Source organism: Haliotis rubra, unplaced genomic scaffold (assembly GCF_003918875.1).
Source record: "Haliotis rubra isolate DU_JTF1 unplaced genomic scaffold, ASM391887v1 Scf93, whole genome shotgun sequence".
NCBI lineage: Eukaryota > Metazoa > Mollusca > Gastropoda > Lepetellida > Haliotidae > Haliotis > Haliotis rubra.
This window is the reverse complement of record NW_025767668.1, coordinates 883,812-908,994: the sequence shown is the minus strand read 5'-3', so window position 1 is coordinate 908,994 and position 25,183 is coordinate 883,812. Positions and strand designations below refer to the sequence as shown.

General features: G+C 41.3%; 1 protein-coding gene across 1 annotated transcript; it reads right to left on the bottom strand.

Annotated features, from left to right (window-relative positions):
• Positions 1–314: 314 nt before the first annotated feature.
• On the bottom strand, positions 315–19,417 carry LOC124264575 (interferon-induced protein 44-like). Its single transcript, XM_046699325.1, has 7 exons — positions 19,359–19,417; positions 17,705–17,801; positions 16,566–16,598; positions 11,928–12,137; positions 3,155–3,298; positions 1,705–1,873; positions 315–1,283 (listed from the first exon to the last, which is right to left on the bottom strand). The coding sequence occupies exons 2-7, from the start codon at positions 17,741–17,743 to the stop codon at positions 1,138–1,140; spliced, it is 741 nt and encodes a 246-aa protein (XP_046555281.1). The 5' UTR covers positions 17,744–17,801; positions 19,359–19,417; the 3' UTR covers positions 315–1,137.
• Positions 19,418–25,183: the final 5,766 nt, after the last annotated feature.

Sequence of the window (25,183 nt, the reverse complement as noted above, 5' to 3'; positions counted from 1 at the left end):
ATACAAAACCATAACCATATGAAAACAGAAGATTTCTTACATAAGAAAGTCGCATCCCAACACGATAACTGAACAGCAGGATGAATGTTCCTCGGCACATGTTAACGCCTCTACAAATTCTCTGACGACCATCCGTCACATGAAGCAGGAACCTGTCTTTGTCTGACTATTGGATTCCTGTAAATATCTGTAAATAATCGAGTCTGGTCCAGACAGTCCAGTGATCAAAAGCATGAGCATCGATCTGTGCAATTGGGATTCGATGACATGTGTCAACCAAGTCAGCGAGCCTGACCACCCGTTACGGTTAGTCGCCTCTTACGACAAGCATGGGGTACTGAAGATCAATGTGATGGTAAATTTTAACTCACTCACTCACTACTGAAGATCAAGTCTAACCCGGATCTTCACGGGTTTATCAAGATTACAACATTCAACACATGGGAAGACATTTCTAACACGGCCAAGCATGATAAAAACTATGTCCGATGCAATTTGACGTGTACCATATGTTTTCGTGATCTTTCACTTGGATACGTGTGTGAAGGGTGCCATCGGTTGGCAGTAAACACCCTACTTTTCACGAACACATGGTATCATCAATATTTGATGGTGATTACCAAACAAACATTCAAGATATAGTCCGGTCAAAATGGATTTAGCAGGAATTTGGAATAAACATGGTTCGTTTTCGCCTTTATTGTTAAATGAGAGCAAACGCTCAGCAACAATACTGCTGCAACAAGGTCATAAAAAGTTACCTGCGAGGTGATGTACAATAGACGAAGTCATCTTAAGTTATTTTCAGAATGCCTTCATAAGATTTCTACAAGGATGCTTCGAAAACTCCCCACAGCAACGAACTAGACAATAAGCAACTAAAGCATAACTTCCTGTTGAATTGTTGAAGAGCGTTTAACCTATATCCGGTTGGGTGATAAAGAGTTCCAAAGGGTTAGGTAAAGGAAATATGTCCGCCTTGACTCAAACCTGTTCCAAGAATCCCAAACCCACGGTCCGGTTTTAATCTTGCTATAATCTCAGCCCGATGCCTCGCAGCAATCAAAGCACCCTTCAACGCATCTAACAACAAGATGTCGACCTTCTTTTTGAGCACCGTTTCGTCAGTGTAACATTTTACAGGGAAGACAAATGCTTGGGCACATGGAAAAGGTTTCCGGCTGACCTGACAGCATGTTCTAAGCGTTGGTTTGAGAACGCTGTTTTTAAGTCAGATTCAATGACGCAATCGACGTGTGTCATAACAACACACCGGGGAATATCTGAAAATAAACAGAACGATTCTTGTTTGAATAACTTTGTGTTTCAATGCTCTTGTTGCAAGATATAAGTCTTAAACTAGTTTGAAATTGGGTTTTGCCAGCTCCGTTGGAAAATCAGGATCGTTGGAAAATCAGGACCTTTAAAACTTTTCTGTGAACCAATTATCGCTGTTGTGGCATTGCCAGACCATGCATCATAATCGACAGTCTTGGAATGAACACTATCATCTCTGGTAGGAATAGTGCACATATGGAACTGCGGCAGTTTATGACACATAAGGGAGAAATTCATCAACATTCATCATTCATCAACTGGAATGGACGATGTCTACACCGTGGACATAATAATAAAGGGTTGGTTATTAGATGTTTCTTGTGCATGCAATGAACTGATATTATGTTACATCATGATGATTCTTACCCATATCATTTAGGGCCTCGAGGACCTTTTCGAGATACTCTCTGAATGAGAATATACCACCGAGATTATCTGACTTTGTTGCATTAACAACAAAGATGATCCCCAGGGGAAGATCCGTAGCATGGTATTGCATGACTTGTTCAATCACTGTATCTTTTTGGGTCGGCATCTTGAAAAAAAGAAGAAAAGATTACACACTCTCACAATTGGAATTACGTCACAATCTTTTCAGTAGTGGTAGAATTTAAATTTCGGTTTGTTTGTGGTGTGACGCTGCACTGGGAAATAGTTCATGTGACATTATATATAATGGATTTTAAATGTATTACGAGGAATGTGTTCCAAGCTTAACTATGCTTAATGGACAGCGTTGGAGGTGGTTGCTGATTCTGATTCAACATAATCCCCTCCACGATCCACACAATTATTTCATAAAATGATGTTGGAATGCCTGGATCTTATGAGTACAGACGGATTACTTGTAGTGATGGTGTTTACTGTTGCGAGGCATGGTTCATCAACATGATCATCATAATCATCATCTGATTGTTAACATTTTATTCAGTGCTGGTAGTTGAAGGTCTTCCTGATCTTGGATTATCTTCTGGGCTCTCTGTTCTCCTCTTGGCCTCCGCTGCCAAACAGATAACTGTGACAAAGGAGTAAACACCGTCCTCTAAAATTGACATGTACGCTCTTGCAGTAATCTCCATCTGTTAAACATATTTTATGCCTGCGAGGAAGAATAAATTGTCCATTTTCATCAAAGAAAATACCCAGTTATTTTGATGCCAACAGAAATATGCAGTCTGCTTGTGCATTTGGTTCAAACGAAGCACATGAGCTTATAAAGTAATGTTCTAATCTGATGATGTATTTCACATGTCTTTTAGTTAGGCAAAGAACATTTCAGCCATCCCACGTCTGTTTCATATAAAACACATACCAACCCGTGTCTTTAGGGTGATTAGCCAACCCAAGGACGTCAATATATATATATTCCTATAATGTTTTTGGCTGAACTAAAATCCTGGGATCCTATCCACAAAGGGTTGTAGCATTACGTCATTCGTATGCCAATGATGTATACGAGTTACGATAGGTCGTAACGTTACGAACACTTTGTAGATCAGGACCCAACCTATCGTCTTACATCACGCATGTAAGGTTTAACGTGTCTGCGGGGATATTCCTTTTTGCGAGCATACCACTAACCAATGCCAATGCATATGGGGAAAAGTAATATATATCCATACAGATGAAATATTTCCAAAGGAAAGGAATAAATTGTCACATGTTCCCTTAATTTCTCTTCATCATATGTTTTCTCCTTGGCTTCATCATTTGCATTTTATCAATCTTGTAAATCCAATATCCCCTACTTTTTTAATGGTATATAACAGTAAACAACAATATACTGGTGTTTAGGCAGTATAAGAACACAGCCTACAATTTCTCCTTGTTGAATCGTTCCAGTAAGGATCTTCATGATTCCATCAATTCCAGCGCCTTCCCCTTCCTCGTGTAGCCCTCTGGAGTCACACAGTACGAACGGTAAGTCCTCGTTGTTATGTATGAGCGTGTGCTCGTTGTACTGCAGTGTAATAATAATAAGTGTGACTCACTGTATCTTCACGCGAAGAAAGGGTTTTGAATTATTCGTTGTTAAACACAACAACCAGCTATATTTCATGTGCTTCATGGCCTGTAACTAATCGAGACTGTATAGGGCCCGTAACTTAGTCACGGCACTTCGTGAGACCTTAGTACTTCCGGTGACAAACAACGTGTTATACCTTTTAGAATAGTCTCATGATTGTCAGATGACAGTTAATCCTTGCAGGAATAACAAATTTCCGATCAAAATATCCCCACAAATTAGCAAACTGTGACAGCCAAGCATGGTTGTACACTTGGTCCTGTCTAGTAAAGTCACATATGGCAGTCGCACAATTTGGAACCAGAGCTGGTCCTTGAGTATACACTTGTCACCGGAAATCTGGTACTGGAAGTAAGCTGGGCCCCGTCCAAGTTGGTGCGCGCAATGTGAGCCGGCAACCAGCTTAGTACCGGAAGTAGCGCCTCGCGAGACTTACAGGCCTTTTTCGACACTCTGACAAAAACATCAATCTGCGCAGTTGACCTAGAAAGACATGCAGCTTGTCTCACCATCCTATAAATATATATATCTTCGCTAACGACATGGATGATTACCTGGAAACGGGAGGTTCTGCTTGGTAAAGATTATTGTGAATACAACGATTTCAGCAGGTACATGGAATAGGTTTTATGAAACTTAAAATCATCCTCCAATTGTTCTCCACTGGTCATTTATCTTTCATGATGTTACCGACGTTTCTGAACCTAAATTTGACTTAAATAAATACCAATCTTAATAAAATCATATTTTAGTTCTCCCTAATGTTAAACATAGACTTTTCATCCGATCAGTCCGAGTGTCGCGTACCAGATTGGGAAATTGACAGTTGGACTTTGTTCTGATCATTCAGCCTTGAAAGGGTAACACGCCCTCTTCCAAACGACAACTATGTGCTGTACGATAAATTCATCAAAATCATCCACGGCTCTCGCTGCAGGGGAGAAACATTTGAAACGGAAGAAAATTTCCGTAATCTGTCTTACGTACTGCAATACAATCTGGGCAATATTTTATACTGGGTCAAACTATATAGAACCTTCACAATCGTATATTAAATAATATATAAAAGAAAGGACACAAGAACGTGGTATAGAGGTTATCATTTATTTGTTAGGTCGATAGGAGGATCTGAGTAAGAAAGTAACACACTTTATGGAAAACAACCTCTTTATAGGATGCGACGTTCTTGGTATGGATTCCCGTAGCAGGAAAAGAAAAGAATCAATTTTAACTCCGACAATGGTGAAGACTGTAACGAATTATTTTCGTTATATGAGCTCCATACCGCCCTTGAGCAAGCTCATGATACAGCAACAGGGGCTGATAATATACACTATCAGATCTTAAAGCATTTGCCTGAATCGTGTTTAGAAATCCTATTCGAAATGTTTGATCAAATATGGACTTCAGGGAATTCCCCACCTTCGTGGCATAATGTCATTGTAGTCTCTATACCAAAAACCCGGCCGGGGTCCTACTGATCCATCTAATTACAAACCCATATCTCTAACCTGCTTCCAGCTAGTGTCCATGCAGATAGCAAAAGTAATGTAAGTCCCCATGGTTCATAGTATGGTGATCTAGCTTCAATTTTTGGCGATGTATAGCCCGTGTTTTATACTGTATTGTCTTCTTTAATTGGAATGTTTTAACTTTGCTCGCTGGTTTTATATTCATATCTGTGATTCTCTAGTATTTTTACTGTGATTAGAATCTTTTGTTAAAAAATATAATAGTAAATACACAAAGGCAAGTCTCTTTGATGGTCTCTTTGTTGGATCTATTGAGCTGAGCGGCGTTCGATACGCTGGACCACTCAATTCTATTAAATCGGATGGAAATAACATATGGCATTCGAGGCACAGTTCTAGAATGGTTTAAATCTTATGTCAGTGGACGTACACAGAGAGTTGAAATTGATTCCACCCAGTCCAACCCTAGTTCCCTCGGGTATGGAGTACCGCAGGGCTCTGTCCTGGGGCCAGTGTTGTTTACTCTGCATGTACAGCCACTCTCAGATGTCATCTCTTCCCATGACTGTGAATTCGAGAAATATGCAGACGACACCGAAATATCCAAAAGTGGTCTTCCTCAGGATTTCAATGCTGTCAAACATGGCATCCAATCATGCATTGACGATGTTTTGGAATGGATGCTCAGTAATAAACTGAAATTGAACACCGACAAAACAGAGCTTATGGCAGTTGGTGCACCTAACCGGCTAAAACTTATCAAGGATGAGTCAGCTGTTATAGGAGAGAATGATATTCCCTTTCAACCTTGTGTGAAGTATCTTGGAGTGCACTTAGATCAATCACTAACTCTCCATAACCATATCAGCAGTGTGTCCCGTGCTTGCTTTCGTGAGTTGCGCCGACTCGCTTCTATAAGACCATATCTCACTGAAGACGCAGCAGCCAGTCTTGTAAGTTGCTTTACCACTTCAAGGCTGGACTACTGCAATTCAGTTTTCTGTGGTCTCCCTCTTGAAGAGATCACTCGTCTCAAGCGAGTACAGCACGGTGCAGCTCGTCTTGTGATGAAGAGACGGAAGTACAATCACGTGACTCCCATGCTGCAGCATCTACATTGGCTACCTATCACGCTTCGGTGCAAATACAAGATTGCAACACTTGTGTTTCGCCATTTTGATGGTTCACTTCCACCATACCTGTCCAGAGAGCTCTCTACTTACAAGGCTCCACGAACTCTCCGCTCTTCCAGTGAGAAACTGTTAAAAATACCAAAGTGCAACTTAAAGTCAGCAGGACAGCGCTCTTTCAAATACATTGCGCCCTCAGTTTGGAATGCTCTCCCAAATGAACTCCGCAATTCCCCTTCTCTAAGTTCATTCAAGACCGGTCTAAAAACATTCTTATTTAAACAAGCTTTCCTTTAATGTGTCCTTTCCGTTGTCAGAGAGAAGAGAAGCGCAAAGATGCTATCCTTTACGGAGATTTGAAAGATTTATATAAATGCTATCCATTATTATTATTATTATTAAAGATCAACAGTTTATCCAAGGTTTTAAATGATTCAATCAATGGATCACTTTTTGTGGATGATTTTAACATTTCTTGTCGCGGTAAAGATAAGCATGCTATTGAACCGCAACCGCAGTTGTGTTGAAACAAAATGAATTAAAGGTGTCTTGAAAATGGCCTTCAATTTTCAGACGCGTAGCAAGCCAGTTTTTTCGTGTAAGCCCGAAAGGTTGCAAAACTTTATATTCAGATAGTAATGTGTGCTTGCCCAACCTTTTGAGCAACAATCCCGGGGTTTTCTTTAAAATGGTAGCTACGCTCCTGATTTTCTAAATCAAAAACAAATTGTATACATTTCTGCTGTAAATATAAACCTCATAAAGACCCAGAACTATTTTCAAATGGCACTCCCATCAAAGTTATCAAGGAGGCCAAGTCATTGGGTCTAATTTCGACTCCCATTTAACTTTTCTTCCGGACATCAAACACCTCAAAGGTAAATGCCTGAAGGCACTCGATTTATTGAAAGTAGTTTCTAATTCAAAGTGGGGAGGGGGTCAGGCTACTCTCCTATCCCATATAGATCATTGGTCCGCTCGAAAACTGATTATGGCTCTATTGTATACGCTGAACCTGCAAATGCAACCACAAACTATTAGATTCTGTCCACCACTAAGGTCTAAGACTCTGTCGTGGTTCCTTCATAACTTCACCTGTTGACAGTCTCTACGTCGGGCCGATGAGCCATCTCTTAACCATCGCCGTATGGTATATCTTTACAGTATCTCACTTAATTATATTCAAATGAGTCTAACCCTGCATGTAACTGTATCATCAATCCCATCTATGAGGATTTGTACAACAAGAAGTCTTCTCTTGGTCCGCTTCTTGGACTAAGAGTAAAACCTTTCGTTTCTGCACCTTCCCGCTTGCTCTCTTCTCTTCTTTGCAATTAGTGTGACCACAAGCTGACCTTACATGTACCACATTTAAAATTTTTTTAAACTAATGAATTACAATACAATAATCAATTAAAAAGTAAATATAATTCCTACAAATCCTTATTTACAGATGGGTCCAAAGATGGTGGCGCAGTTGTTTGTACTACTGTCATTGGATCCAGAAGAATAGCTTCTAGATAACCAGGTAATTTACATTTACCAGTTACATTTTCACAGCAGAATTAAACGCAATGCTAACAGCTCTTAAATATACTGAACATCATTGAAAACGCACCAGTCTAAAATTGTCCATATTTTCATCAAGATGGATGTCAGCATGACAATGATCAATGAATATAATTACCATTAAGTCGAAGGGCATGTCCAGTTGAAAAAATGCTTTAGAAACAAATTCCTTTCCACAGTATGACTCTTAATTCCAAAATGCATCAATATGTAGCCACGCCATGAAAAATGCGCGAATTTCATTCTGAAATCATACTGACTGTGACATTAAAAGCAGGTGTATGAGAACCGATTCTCATTGCTTCACTAACGATTGTGAAACGAGGACAGAGATGCAAAGGTTAACACCTCACGAAAGAGAACGTGCACTAGGCATGATTCAGGTTGGCACCAGCAGCAGAGATATTGCTCGACTTGGCCACTCCACCATGGTTAAGCTTCATAGACGACATCAGTAGACAGGTAGCACCCGTGACCTTCAATGACCTTGGCAACAACGTGTTACGACGCTCCATCAGGATCGCCATATTGACCTTGTCCATATCAGTGATTGAGCACTGCCGACTGCCAGGACTGCTGCACTAGTTCAGGGTGGACGTGGGGGTCATCAGAGCTGACTTCATGCGACGCCGGCTCAATATCGACGTCTTTACGTTCGACCAGTTCTGACTGAGAGACACCGTAATGAGCGTATACAATGGGCTAGCAGGCATTTTCAGTAAAGGTTACAACAATGGCATGGTGTGGTAGTCACTGACGAGTCACATCTTCATCTACGTAATGCTGACGGCCGATTACGTGTTTGGCGTAGACGTGGTGAACGTTATGCTGATGAGTGTTTGGTTCAGACAGACCTTTGGGTGGTGGGAGTGTCATGGTCTGGGGTGGAATAAATTACAATCACAGGACTGCCTTCATGTCTGTCAAGGGAGAGTAAATGCCCTTTATTACCGTGAGCATATTCTTCAGAATCACATCGTATCTGTCTTCAATCACCACCAATATGTCCATACATCTCAACAGGACAACGCACGGGCACACACAACAAGACTTTCCATGCAGTATCTGGCCCAGCAACACATCCAGGTTATTCATTGGCCAGCACAGTCGCCAGATGTATCCCCATGGAGCACTTGTGGGACGAAAATGGTCAAAGTATTTCGTGGCGACAACAGATGCGAAACATCCGGGAACTTGAGGCCGCACTACTGCAGAAGTGGAATGCCATCCTCAAGAACTCTATTCGGACGCTTATTGACTCAATGAGGAGACGTTGAACTGCATGTGTCAATGCAAATGGCGGTCACACGCGATATTGACTTTTCGATTTGTGTTTGATCTTTCTGACTGTGGAACATTTCAATGAATGAGCGTCTTTTCTGTGTTGTTGTTTTTGTCAGTCGTCCATCTGTTATTATCCACCCAAAAGATATCAATTCCTTACATGTGCTTTTAATAATCTGAACTTTTATAAGTGGTGCGTTTTCAATGATGTTCAGTATACATCAACAGACACTAAATATAAACAATATATAATCTTGTCCGACTCTCTTTTGTGCCTTCAGGCTATTAACAATTTATCTTGTAAACATCCACTTTTTATTGAAATTATTGAATTATATAATGATCATGCTACTAGCCAATACGACATCGTCTTCTGTTGGTTACCCAGCCATGTACGATCTCTGGTAACACAATGGCCGATTTTGCTGCTAAAGCAGCACTCAGCAAATCTGTGACACCACTTCTCATTCCATACTCCGAATACAAAGCAATCAGTACATCATACATCCGTTATCTAATCATGCAAAAGAAGTGGGACACTTAAGTAGGTATCAATAAATTACATGCAATTAAACCAACTATCGGTAACACCTATTTGGGTTATTCATTCAATTTATGAAGAGGTCATTATGCGACGATGTCGTATTGGCCATTCCAGTGAGTGAGTGAGTTTGATTTTACGCCGCTTTTAGCAATATTCCAGCAACATCACGGCGGGTGACACCAGAAATGGGCTTCACACATTTTACCCATGGGGAATCGAACCCGGGCCTTCGGCGTGACGAGCGATCGCTTTACCCACTAGGCTGCCCCACCGCCCCTGGCCATTCGAAATATACACACGAATATTTACTGAAAGGTGAAGATCCACGGTCCCTTGTAATGAGAGAAACATGTCCTGCTTGACTGTATTGATTTTTCCATCAAAAGGGATAAATAATGCATTGTCAGCTAAGGATCTATTTATAATGTTAATTATCATTTAATGATTGTTGTTTTTTAAAGGAAATAGAAATATTAGATAAATTTGAAACAATACGTTTTGTAAATAGAATATGGTATTTTATGTATTTATGGCAGTATGAATTAGCAACTGCGATTGCTTGTGGCTGTATCCTCAAAAGGGGGTTAAAGTGTCGTAAAATTATTTTATTCTCCTCAGGAGAGGGAAGGTAAGACAACCGCATTCAACGTAGAATTATCATTTAAAGTTTTTTAATCGTAGAATTTGTGTTATTTTAATTCATGGTTAGATTGTCTAAACTTGCTAACAGTTGAGAGAATGGTGTAAACGGCTTGTTCCCGCTGCACATTCGAGAGGTGCGGCATAAGAATTGTCTGTTCTGAATAGTGCTTTAAAGTGTTTTTTTTCACTTTGTAAAGGTGATGGGAACATGTGCGAACGAATGCACGTGCATTAAGATCACATGATCAGTGGCACGAGTTTTTTTCTGGGGTCGATGCTTGGGGGTCAATATTATGATACCCATAAACTGTCTACTGTAACAATGATGAAAAAATGAATTGTGAATTTTTAATTTTGAAGAGACAATCCAGAATATATTTCAGCTCTTTGTCTGGAATGCAATTCGCCAGTTTGAAACTAACGCCGTAAAACCCAAGAAAGCTCTTTTCTGATTGGCTAATGGCATTGGATAACGGACCTGACCGACAATATTATCAGATCTTTGTGAGGAAGGAAGCACGAATATCTGATTTGGGCTTTTATGAAAAAAAACAACCCAAAACCCATCTTAAATAGCTCAATTTTGTTCTCTGTCGTGGAAATATCAAAACGAGGCTCAGCTGCTAGAAATATTTGGCGGTCTAGTACGGACTTGATACTATATTAATCACATCGTACGTTTAATAAGCGCAGAAAATACATAACAAGTGTACCCAGTGAGCCAGATGAACTGTGAATCATTGTACGATCTCTTCAAACAGGGCGGTCTGTGACGTCTTAGTTACAGTTTAGACATGCTGCCTAAACGTCGACATAAAATATAGAAATACGATTTTTTAAAAGTTTAAAATTAAAATTGATTTGTAAATACCATTTTCTTATGGAACAAGGAATTGGAATTCAGTGTAACCATAGTTCTTTGTTGTGTCTCTTTTAACTTTCACACGAGGAAATTCGGATCGGCTGAAAAATAGGACATTGTCTGAATTGGTTAATGAAACTCATGTTTCAGTTTGGAGACTTCTTATCGGACCAGATGCACTTATTATCTGCTGTACAGCATATGTAACTGGATGAAAAGGATCGAACCGTTATAAAAATGTACCATACCCGACGCCAGATGAAATCCAGTCGCGGTTATCAAAGCAGATTCCATTTGGAGTTAAAACAAACTAGCCATGAAACTCGTGCGAAAAGACAACTAAAAATCACTGACTGATTGTCTGAGTGAGACAGGTTTTACAGCACTTTTCAAGTATCCTTGCAATATCAATAAACACTAGAAATTGGTTTCACACAGTCTACCCCGGACCTTAACGTGAGGAGCGAACGATTAAACATTAAGACTATTCCTTAGACCCTAAAAGTCAGTGCTGACACCGGATCTGGGCATTCAGGTCATTCGTCATTTGTACAATTTGCACCAAACGTAAGGGTTTTCTGAAATCTGAGTATCGATCTCTATCATGAACAAGTATCGTCAAATGCGCATACTTCAAGCATACGTTCATAAAAGCCAGATGAAATAAGGTCTTAAGATCATGGGGATGCCAGCAAATTTTCAAAAGCCAATTTTCAGTAACCATTGCTGGTCGTAAGAGGCGACTAACGGGATCGGGTGGTCAGGCTCACTGACTTGTTGACACATGTCGCCATGCATTAACCAAAGGCGTAGATCGATGCTTATGCTGTTGATCACTGGATAGTCTGAACTGACTCGATTATTACGACCACCGCACTAAAGCTGGAATACTGCTGAGAGCGGCCTTAAACAACAACAAAATAAAAATTTATTATTGTTTTATATAGGTCTTCAGTGGTTCGACATGCGCTGAACGCAGAGAGGCCATCTATTCTAACGAGAGGACTGAGGGTTAGTTGTGACAGATTTTACTGGATACGAATTAGCCATTGGAAAGTACCTGTCTGCTGACTTGTGCCATTCCAGCTCCAACAACAGCACCCTGACCAAGCTCTCTGCCAACACACGACTTTATGCTTGAGACGAAGGAGGACTTCCCATGCCCCGATGGGCCAAGAACCAGAAGCCGCAAAGGCTTTTGTCCGAATGCTTTCTGAACGCGCTCAGTGGGTTTCCATGATGTCACGTACGTCAATAGTTCATCACGTGTCTGAAACAGACAGACAACACGACAGTTATCTTTGCAACGTTGATCTAAATTCCCTTGAGAACTTAGGGTTATAATATGAAACACAAAACAGTCAACCTACCTAACTGACTGGAGGACAAAAATCACCTTCGTGGCTGTAATATACACAAAGAACTTAAATACGCACCCCCTGCATTTTTGCAGTGATAGGTTTTCAACACATACATTAATCTTCTCTTAGTGACCACGATGGAGAGACATCAGTTTTTCTTACCCGCGTGGTCCTTTGACTCATAAAAAAACGACAAAATGGTTGGAATCCATGGTGCTTTGATGCTGATAATTGCTCATTTAAAGAAAGCGCTGATTTCCATACAAAACCATGTCTGAATTCACTGGTGAATGTCATGTTGCGTGTCTCACACAAATCAAGGTCAATACCAAGTGTAACATCCATGTGACTGTATGACAGCCAGCACCCTCCTCATACACCCTGTAGGCCTCCTGATCCTCTGAATGGGGAGTCTACGCCATTCCCCGTGTAAAAATAGCTTCCAATTGGGCCAGGTTCTGTACAGGAGGATCCATTTCTTGCACACGACCACCAATCATGTCCCAGATATGCTCCAAAGGGTTAAGATCGGGGCTCATTCAATCGTGAGATATGTCACGGGGTGCTTAACTAAGTTCTTTAAGGCCTAAGTGTATAGTGTAAGTGTATAGTTAAAGTTATTAGTATGAATTTGAACATGGTCTGGCCTTTAAGGTGTAAAGAATAGTCTCCCTTTGACCATTAACGTCAGCTCAGAAGAACAGGGCCCCGTTCCTCAAAGCAATTGTAGCACTACGACAGTCGTAAGTCTATGTTAAAGTATAGGAGTTACGATCATCGTAGCGCTACGATCGTTTTGAGGAACGGGACCCAGTTCTTCTCACCAAACATCCTTCCTCTCGGCAACCAAACAACAGCTGTCAACACATCTGCACATACATGGGAATTGACGGAAATCACATTACAGTCGATCAATCATCGAAATAATTTTGTTAGAATTTTTTCAACTTTACTGTTAAGGTTCTTACTCTAATTTAGAAGAAACATATTGGTCTTTGTTTGTTTGTTTTTTGTTATTTCTAAACTGCTCGAATGAATTAGAATGATGCAACTCGCAAATTTAAAGTGATGGCTAATATATCATGAACATAAACTTCGTGTTGTCTTTAAAAATATATCAAAACATGTCAATAAGTGAAGTGATTTCTATGAGAGAGGTCTAAGATATGAGTGAGTGAGTTGTATTTTACGCCGCTTTGAGCAATATTTCAGAAATGGTGTTCACACGTTGTACTCATGTGGGGAATCGAACCCGGGACTCCAGCGGGACTAGCGAACGCTTTAACCACTAGGCTGGCCCTTGAAGATATGAACTGTTCAGTAATGATCACCTATGACTTGTCGCAAAAGAACTGAACAATATTAAGTACTTAATCGAACCCACTTTGGTAAAACAACCAATATTGTTAACATCTTCTATTATGGCATTTCGAAGCTGGTGTGATGATCAACGGGGAGAGCTCTATGGATATACAGCTTCTTTATTATTGTTTGAGCGACGTCTCGGTGTACCTACTCCGTTATCATCATTTGCTTGATAACGATGTTAGTAGCTACACCCACAATCCTGGACCCGCCCCTGCACATCAGTCGCAACTGTATATATATAGACTATAGCATAGATATATAGCAAATATTACAGTTCCATGACAGCGGTATTCAAATAATCAGAGACTGGGGCGGCATGTGTAGGAAACAACTACAATGAACATCACAACGTCTACATTCACTTTGATATGGCAAATGTTGATGCCAAAATGGTATGAAAAATTCTCAAAATATTCGAACTATACTACCCACTACTAGTGTAAATGTAGCCACTTACTTCTGTCAACTGTTTAAAAATAGATTTTGCAAAATATTCCATACTATTTAAAAGGTACTGTTTACACATTAACTGATAAATTGAAAAACAAAATCGTAACGTTGAAAAACTTATTGTAATGAGTTTAATAAATGATGAAACTCAGCGAAAATCGGCGAATACTTAACAAATCTTTACAGCAAAACACAGCTGTCCACATGCATGATATTTGCACATGTTTTTCAGGAATTTGAAGCATGATCCTCATGCAATTCATCTGCACTTGGTTCCCCAAATTAGTGGGGAAATTCATCTTCGATGTAACCAATCAACACACACACACACACACACACATATATATATATATACAGACAACACGATAGTTATCTTTGCAACGTTGATCTAAATTCCCTTGAGAACTTAGATTATATATATGAAACACGCAAAAGTCAAACCTAACTGACTGGAGGTAAAATCACCTTCGTGGCTGTAATATACACAAAGAATTTAAATACGCACCCCCTGTATTTTTGCAGTGATAGGTTTTCAACACATACATAAATCTTCTCTTAGTGACCACGATGCTCAGTTTTTCTTACCCGTGTGGTCCTTTGACTCATAAAAAAACAGTTCATTGGCAACAAAAACAGATGACGTCATTACATTTTGTGACAGCAAAAGAGTTGCGCAGATTCTAGTCAATTGCCATGACGTCATTCAATACCTGGTGTGGCCACCATTAGCATTGATCACTGCAACACATCTCCTGTACATGGAGTGGATCAGACGATTCGTCAAGGCCCTGGGGATCCTCCTGCACACATCCAGAACAACTGTACGAAGTTCATCAGCAGTTGTTGGCACTGGTCGCACTTCATTCAGGCGCCTTTGAACCTCATCCCACAAGTGCTCGATGGGGTTCAGGTCAGGGCTGAGAGCTGGCCACGGTAGGACACGGATGTTGTGTTGTTGAAGAAAGTCCATGGTAACTCCTGCAACATGTGGACGAGCGTTATCCTGCTGGAAAAGGTGGTTACGATGTTGGGCGAAAAGTGGAACAACATGGGGTCTGATGACTTGGTCAATGTAACGCTGAGCTGTGACCCCATGTCCTCGACCTTGACCCACATTCTGGAAGCACATTGGTCCAAGTCTCGCACTAAGTCCAATTCCGGCCCAAATCATGACACTAGGTCTATCCCATGCATCCCTTTCCAAAACATTTCTGTCAGCAAAACGATCTCCTTGACGTCGCGAAACTCTGACCCTTCCATCTGCATGTGACACACAAAACCGACTCTCATCAGAGAATATGACACGTCTCCATTCACGTTGAAGCCAGTTTTGATGACCCAGTGCCCACTGAAGTCGTGCTTGTCGATGCCGTGGTTGGAGGACAGGACGACGTGCTGGTCGGCGACAACGTAGGTTGTTGGAATGCAGACGTCGGATGACAGTGTCACGGCTGATGCGTCGATTATGCGTTCCTATGGTGTCTCGAGCAGTCTGGCTTGCTGTCAGGAAAGGATCTCGCTGGTGTTGACGTGTAATGTGTCGATCTTGTGGAGGGGTGGTGACCCTAGGTCGGCCGCTTCGGGGAAGGTCATCTGTAGTCTGCGTTGTGTTGCATCGATGCTTGAGACGGTAGATCGTGGTTATGTTGACATTAAAGTGACGGGCAATATCTTGGACAGACTCTCCAGCTTCCAACGGTCCGATAGCCTGCTTCCTCTCAAGTTGATTTAAACGTGGCATTGTTGAACAAAGAGTGACTGACCAAAGATTTTGGCTCAGTTTTATACCCACTGAAGATGGTGACAACTCGTGCATGTTTGATTGCACGAGGAAAGTGTGTATGATGCCCACATCGCCATTGAAGCGGTGCGTTCTGGCGATTCGTTTTTTTCTTCTGTTCCCACACTGGCTTTGCAAAACGCAACAAAAAATGTTAACAACACCATCAACCATCATTATTTACCAACCTTGTTATAATTATAGGGGTCTGAGTAATTCCTCCTTTGAGTAAGAAACTTGTGTTTCTTTTGCGTGTGAGTATTTCTTACAGGAGCTTTCTAGGAACATAGCACAGCATACCTCTGCGTTCTAATGGGTGTTAGGACCTGTGAAGATCCGTGAATGTTGATCTTCAGTAGCTCCTGCTTGTCGTAAGAGGCGACTAACGGGATCGAGTGGTCAGGCTCCCAGACTTGGTTGACACATGTCATCGGTTCCCAATTTCGCAGATCGATGCTCATGCTCCTGATCACTGGATTGTCTTGTCCAAACTCGATTATATACAGACCGCCGCCATATGGCTGGAGTATTGCTAAATGTGGCGTAAAACTAAACTCACTCACTCACTAATGGGTGTTAGATTGCGTAAATCCATGTTCTTATGTTGATTAGTGGAGTGTCTGGTCCACACTCTACAGACCGCCGCCATATAGTTGGGATATTGCTGAGTGGGGCGTTAAACAGCTAAGAAACCTGTCAAATGGGTGTTAGAAAGGCATGACAGACAAAATATATTTACCTTTTCTGTAAAAGGTGGGTGTTCTCTCCAATCCTGCAAATAATATACGTGTCACTGAGTATATCTTACTTGACACAAGTTGTGTTCTTCTATGTGCTCTTTTACCGATACTAACATAAATCTAACTAACTATCTAAGACACAAAACATTCCTAAACGACACGAGTTACGTCCCTTAGGTTACCAGAAACCTAATTACGATCAAGGGATAGAATCCTTGATCTGGCCCGATGACAGACCTATGTTCTTCACCACCATGCCCGTGCCTGTGGATTTAACAAAAGTGATAAACATCTAAATTCTGCTCATCAGATTTTCATTCAAATATCTGTAGGTTCCGTAGTCTACACATTCTCTTCCCACAGAGGTTACTCCTGTCATATCTTCCTACGTAACCTCTGTTCTAATATAGCCTTTTCACGGTGTGAGCGTTCAAGACTCGTGATTGGAGGCAATCAGATTAAGTTGTGCAATCAGCGACGTTGTTTAAAAGTGATCATTCGCAAGGCCTCGGTAATTTCCGTATACTTCGTGAAAACTAAATCTCTGCCCCTGCGCGCTGCGCAAACGTTTCTTCTAGACAGAACTCAGTCATGTTATGGCGGATCAGTGGCGTCTCCATCGCCCTCGTTGACAACGGACAAGCTAGCCATTAAACGTCTTGTGTGCAACTTCAACACAAGGCCCCGGCAGATGTGGGATATTTGTGGCCTCACATTTGCTTGTGTTAGTCACGTTGAATCTAAGTCGATGAAACACGTGTTCTGATTGGATAGAAAGAAGGGAGATAATTCGTGTTGCAATCTTTTGCCGCTATGGGATTTTACGAGAACCGGGAAATATGGCCGTATTAGAACAGAGGTTACGTAGGAAGATATGACAGGAGTAACCTCTGTGGGAAGAGAATGTAGTCTACACAGTTCCACAGAGGTCGTGTTTGCCATCTGCGGGCCTGTTTAACAAGAGAGACATCTCAGACCATGCTTCATAGATAGGGCATGCTGGGTTGCCTCCCTTAGGTCAGTGTTCGAATGCTGTACCATAGGTGGTTTTGTAGTTTACGGCGCGGCAATGTGTTCGAATCTCATTTCGCCCGGGTTATGTTCTTAGGTTTGCAGACACCATACCATAGACACTTACCGGATTCCCTAAACACTTTCCATCTAATCGTCTTGCCATATTGTCAGTCAGCTCAGCTCCCTGATCCTGTGAAAGCAGCCGTGGACGAATGAAACACCTGTCAGTAAATTGAAAGCAATAAATTGAAATATATTGAGCATATTAAAGCACTCTTCTTTAATAAAGAAGTGCATGTACGTACAAAACTCCCCGTAGATATTCATGGGATTTCATAGTAACCTGTACCGCATATTCCTCGCTTTGATTCTACTCCATGTACATGTAAATAATAGCGACAAAACTATTTCCAGATCAAACAGTAAATTGTACAAGTCCGACTGGATTTGTGCATGTACTTAGGTGTCGCTGTCAAAAAGTGATGATGCCAGATGTTTGCGAAAAGGGAGCTTATCATGCCCTATCGGTCTCTACCGTCCCAAACACAAGCAAAGGCTTGTCAAATGTGTCCCTGAAATAAAAGGCACGGGAGTGAAAATAGTGAATTGCATCCGACATCATTTTTGTCACTGACAAATGTACATGACATTTGGACTAACATGTCTAACGGTTTGAAAGTTTTAGTGAGGTCTTTAATATTGTTACACATCAAATAAAAAAACAACCAAAAACACACGGACAACCATAGATGAAAACACATATCATTCTTAGTCTCTGAAAGAAGGCGGCAGCCTTGGGGTGGCAACCCTTGTATGAAGTGAACGTTCTTTTAGTTCATATCCTGAGGTCAAAGTATGTTTCCCAAGGATCACAGTATTATCTTCACAAGAACCCCAGCCCATTTCAGTCTGCTTGTAGAATGTATATTACTCTACATTTCTTGTGTTGTCCGCTAAATTGACAACACATTTGGTCTATTTGTCTATGATCACGCATGCAAGGGTTGGTGGGGTAGTCTAGTGGTTAAAGCGTCCGCTCGTCATGGTGAGACCCGGGTTCGATTTCCCACATGGGTGCAATGTGTGAAGCCCATTTCTGGTGTCCCCCGTCGTGATATTGATATTTAGCAAAATTGGCAATTAACTGACATTTCTTTGAGAGGCATTTTAGAAGTCGTATAGATGAAGGAAAACCAAGGTCTATCACTTGCTTGATAACGGTGTTAGTACCTACGCACTCATTGCAATAAAGAAGTTGACTATCCATAGAAAGTGACACGCTGTCTAAAGCGGCCTTCACACGGCAAACTTAACTTTGACAACACATGTTGTTGACATTTTTAAACTCGTGTTTTCACACGTCAAACACATGTTGGCAAACCTTCCCGTCATTTGACCGCTATGTCTCTATCAGTGCGGTCACGTGACAATTTCGTTTACTGCGATTGGTTGTTTCTGAACAACACGAGTTTGACAACACTTCACACGTCAAACTCAAGTTTGACGACTCCGATAGTTTGATGGAAAAGTTGGTGAAAATAGAGACCGATCCTATTTCTCGACAACAGTTCGACAACTCTGAAATTGGTGTTGGTGGCGAGTTGTTGGAATGTTCACACTCTCAAACTCGAGTTTGACAACATGTGTTGTCAAACTTTAGTTTGCCGTGTGAAAGCCGCTTAACGATTACATAACATAACACAACTCACCATAACAATCTCCATGATACCTCTCTCTCAACACATTCGTAATAAAATCAGAAACGAAAACAATATTACCTTCAGAAGGATGTAGACGTGTGTGATATCGTTACTTTATGTGCATGGTTATAATGGGAAGATAACGTATCTGTAATACGACCTATTTTTGATATGAGGTGAGGTGAAATTGGGTTTAACGGCGTGCTTGAGAATATATCGCTCATATGACGACGGGCATGCGTGTGTATGTGTATGTGCGGCTGCTTGTACTAGCCCAGACTTAAACTGGTTTTATAGTGCTAGCCCACTGAGATACCATGCCGCAGTGAAGCATGAATATCCCACTCAGACACATTATACTGATTCCGAGCCGACCAGTCCTTGTTGAACCCATTAATGCCGAACGCCAGGCAGGGACCAACAAGTACCATATTTTAACGTATTTTGGTATGACGCGGTCGAGGATCGAACCCGCGACCTTCCGCTCTCCGGGCAGACGCTCTAACCACTACACCACGGAGGCGGTCATTTTTGCTATGATGACAACTTGGTTACTTATCGTTATCGACCCAGGCACTACATAATATGTACCACAGGTAGCTCAGGTATATTTGTGTACAAAATGATGTATCCACATACCTTTATGTATGTACAGACCTTGCATTACAATCCTTACCTAAAATCAATATAGACACATCGTTAACGGGAGGTACCAAACTCAAGGCACCAAAAAGAGTTGGAAGTCGGTCTTGGATGTGAACACCCCCCCCCCGCATGTCGTGTAGATAGTCAATGACATCCCCCCTAGTACATGTGTCCAAAATTGATGACACCCCTACCTCCCCAGAGCAAAATGGGTGGTACCCCCAACCCCCACCCCTACAAATCATCATCGCCCCTCCTAGCCATCAATCATGAACGGTCCCTTAAAACAGATCCCTGATTCACTTGTTAGAAGCCGACTTCATCCAAGTACAGGAGTTTTCAACATTGCTGTTCTCCTCAACACACTGCAAATAAACACGATCCAGTGCAGGGGCGGATACAGCATTTTTAGAAAGGGGTGGGGTGGGGAAGGGTGTGCGCATACTATTGAGAGAAAGGGAGGGTGCACATTTCATTTTCACCCGAGTTTCAATGGTCATCAAATAAAATTTCAGAACAAAGGGGGTGCGCACCCCTGCACCCCCCTTCTGGATCCGCCTATGCAGTGATCCTTCAGAGGTCCTTCTGTTTAATACCCGAGCCTGTGTCGATTTGATATGGCATGTAGCATATATGACACTAATTTCTGTGCACGACCTCGAACAAAATCCAAATTGATAATGGGATCAGGAGCTATATGATCAGTTTTTAAAGACATGAATAAAAGCCAATGTATTTATTTGGACCGATTTAGATTGTAGGTGAGAGCTCGCAATGGCAACACTTATAAATTAATGTAACTGAAAATGGATGAAAACAAAACACGACCACAAGTTAATTATGGGTTGGTTTAGTTTTACACCACTTTTAGCAATATCACGTTGGGGACACAAGTGTGAGTGAGTGAGTTAAAATGTATCGTCACATCGGCAATATTTCAGCCATGGAACACAAGAAATGGACTTCACACATTGTAGGGAATTGTACCCGGGTCATGCATGTGTATACAAGACAAAATACAGTTCAAGCAGGTAATCTTTATTGCAGGATCAGTGACCATTACCTGTAGGTAGAATTAGTGAGTGTGTTGGATTTTACTTTATGGCTTAGCAACATTCCAAAGCGGGGTACACCAGAAATGGGCTTCACACATTGTAATCACGAGGGATGTGGAACCCGGGTCATCGTCGTGACGACTACTCCACTGCGAACAATGTAGATAGATTGAATCGTATTGCTGATGTTTATTTAAGTTTAAGATGACAATTTGCTTGTGAAATCTTAAAATTGGAACATGTACCGTCTGTTGTAAATCTGACAATAGTGTCTGACTGGTAGTTGTTTTCAGTAGTTAAGAAATGTACTGTTATTTACGCCCCCTTCGGAGTACAGCGACAAATCAATCACTAAATGGATCTACTCAAATACTTCGAATTACCTGAGGTTCGACACATACCGCAATATGAAGACTGAGTAAGAAATATGCAGCGACCAAGCTTTCATTTCGAGACAACCCTGCTTTCACCACAACGGCGTTCGTATTTATAGGCAGCCGTCATGTATTGGTTGGTTGGCTGTTGAACGCCGCACTCAGCAATATTCCAGCTATATGGCGGCGGTCTGTAAATAATGGTGTCTGGACCAGACAATCCAGTGAACGTCCAGCTACGAACTAGGATACGATAACGTGTCATCCAAGTAAATTGAAAGCAATAAATTGAAATATATTGAGCATATTAAAGCATTCTTCTTTAATAAAGAAGTGCATGTACTTACAAAACTCCCCGTAGATATTCATGGGATTTCATAGTAACCTGTACCGCATATTCCTCGCTTTGATTCTACTCCATGTACATGTAAATAATAGCGACCAAACTATTTCCAGATCAAACAGTAAATTGTACAAGTCCGACTGGATTTGTGCATGTACTTAGGTGTCGCTGTCAAAAAGTGATGATGCCAGATGTTTGCGAAAAGGGAGCTTATCATGCCCTATCGGTCTCTACCGTCCCAAACACATGCAAAGGCTTGTCAAATGTGTCCCTGAAATAAAAGGCACGGGAGTGAAAATAGTGAATTGCATCCGACATCATTTTTGTCACTGACAAATGTACATGACATTTGGACTAACATGTCTAACGGTTTGAAAGTTTTAGTGAGGTCTTGAATATTGTTACACATCAAATAAAAAAACAAACAAACACACTAACGGACAACCATAGATGAAAACACATATCATTCTTAGTCTCTGAAAGAAGGCGGCAGTCTTGGGGTGGCAACCCTTGTATGAAGTGAACGTTCTATTAGTTCATATCCTGAGGTCAAAGTATGTTTCCCAAGGATCACAGTATTATCTTCACAAGAACCCCAGCCCATTTCAGTCTGCTTGTAGAATGCATATTACTCTACATTTCTTGTGTTATCCGCTAAATTGACAGCACATTTGGTCTATTTGTCTATGATCACGCATGCAAGGGTTGGTGGGGTAGTCTAGTGGTTAAAGCGTCCCCTCGTCATGGTGAGACCCGGGTTCGATTTCCCACATGGGTGCAATGTGTGAAGCCCATTTCTGGTGTCCCCCGTCGTGATATTGCTGGAATATTTAGCAAAATTGACAATTAACTGACATTTCTTTGAGAGGCATTTTAGAAGTCGTATAGATGAAGGAAAACCAAGGTCTATCACTTGCTTGATAACGGTGTTAGTACCTACGCACTCATTGCAATAAAGAAGTTGACTATCCATAGAAAGTGACACGCTGTCTAAAGCGGCCTTCACACGGCAAACTTAACTTTGACAACACATGTTGTTGACATTTTTAAACTCGTGTTTTCACACGTCAAACACATGTTGGCAAACCTTCCCGTCATTTGACCGCTATGTCTCTATCAGTGCGGTCACGTGACAATTTCGTTTACTGCGATTGATTGTTTCTGAACAACACGAGTTTGACAACACTTCACACGTCAAACTCAAGTTTGACGACTCCGATAGTTTGATGGAAAAGTTGGTGAAAATAGAGACCGATCCTATTTCTCGACAACAGTTCGACAACTCTGAAATTGGTGTTGGTGGCGAGTTGTTGGAATGTTCACACTCTCAAACTCGAGTTTGACAACATGTGTTGTCAAACTTTAGTTTGCCGTGTGAAGGCCGCTTAACGATTACATAACATAACACAACTCACCATAACAATCTCCATGATACCTCTCTGAACACATTCGTAATAAAATCAGAAACGAAAACAATATTACCTTCAGAAGGATGTAGACGTGTGTGATATCGTTACTTTATGTGCATGGTTATAATGGGAAGATAACGTATCTGTAATACGACCTATTTTTGATATGAGGTGAGGTGAAATTGGGTTTAACGGCGTGCTTGAGAATATATCGCTCATATGACGACGAGCATGCGTGTGTTTGTGTATGTGCAGCTGCTTGTACTAGCCCAGACTTAAACTGGTTTTATAGTGCTAGCCCACTGAGATACCATGCCGCAGTGAAGCATGAATATCCCACTCAGACACATTATACTGACTCCGAGCCGACCAGTCCTTGTTGAACCCATTAATGCCGAGCGCCAGGCACGGGACCAACAAGTACCATATTTTAACGTCTTTTGGTATGACGCGGTCGGGGATCGAACCCGCGACCTTCCGCTCTCCGGGCAGACGCTCTAACCACTACACCACGGAGGCGGTCATTTTTGCTATGATGACAACTTGGTTACTTATCGTTATCGACCCAGGCACTACATAATATGTACCACAGGTAGCTCAGGTATATTTGTGTACAAAATGATGTATCCACATACCTTTATGTATGTACAGAGCTTGCATTACAATCCTTACCTAAAATCAATATAGACACATCGTTAACGGGAGGTACCAAACTCAAGGCACCAAAAAGAGTTGGAAGTCGGTCTTGGATGTGAACACCCCCCAACCCTCGCATGTCGTGTAGATAATCAATGACATCCCCTTAGTATATGTGTCCAAAATTGATGACACCCCTACCTCCCCAGAGCAAAATGGGTGGTATCCCCACCCCCACCCTAGAAATCATCATCGCCCCTCCTAGCCATCAATCATGAACGGTCCCTTAAAACAGATCCCTGTTTCACTTGTTAGAAGCCGACTTCATCCAAGTACAGGAGTTTTCAACATTGCTGTTCTCCTCAACACACTGCATATAAACACGATCCAGTGCAGGGGCGGATACAGCATTTTTAGAAGGGGAGTTCATACTATTGAGAAAAGGGAGGGTGCACATTTCATTTTCATCCGAGTTTCAATGGTCATCAAATATAATTTCAGAACAAAAGGGGGGGGTGCGCACCCCTGCACCCCCCTTCTTGATCCGCCTATGCAGTGATCCTTCAGAGGTCCTTTTGTTTGATAACCGAGCCTGTGTCGATTTGATATGGCATGTAGCATATATGACACTAATTTCTGTGCACGACCTCGAACAAAATCCAAATTGATAATGGGATCAAGAGCTATATCATCAGTTTTTAAAGACATGAATAAAAGCCAATATATTTATTTGGACCGATTTAGATTGTAGGTGAGAGCTCGCCATGGCAACACTTCATGTAACAAAAAATGGATGAAAACAAAACACGACCTCTCTTGTATTACCTTTCCACAAGTTAGTTATGAGTTGGTTTAGTTTTACACCACTTTTAGCAATATCACGTTGGTGACACAAGTGTGAGTGAGTGCTGTGTACCTATGTTTTCATACTTCGAAAGTAGTTAACCTTTGTTGCTGGTGTATAACTAGCTAGAACATGCCTGTAACTCATGGAGTCTGTTGCTTGAGTGGTTCACTCCCTGACTTTATGTACCTATGTTTTCATACTTCGAAATTAGTAACTTTATTGCTGATGTATAACTAGCTAGAACATGCCTGTAACCCATGAAGTTTGCTGCTGGAGTTGTGCACTCCCTGACTTTGTATACTTGTAACTATATGTTCTTACTTTGAAAGTTTGTATCTCTTTGTTGCCAATATGTATCCAGCCCTAACATGGAGTTGTGTACTCCCTGTCTCTGTATACCTATCTGAAATGAATAAAAATATTTTTTTTTTAAAAATAAAAATAAATAAAAAAAGTGTGAGTGCGTGAGTTAAAATGTATCGTCACATCGGCAATATTTCTGCCATGGGACACAAGAAATGGACTTCACACATTGTAGGGAATTGTACCCGGGTCATGCATGTGTATGCAAGACAAAATACAGTTCAAGCAGGC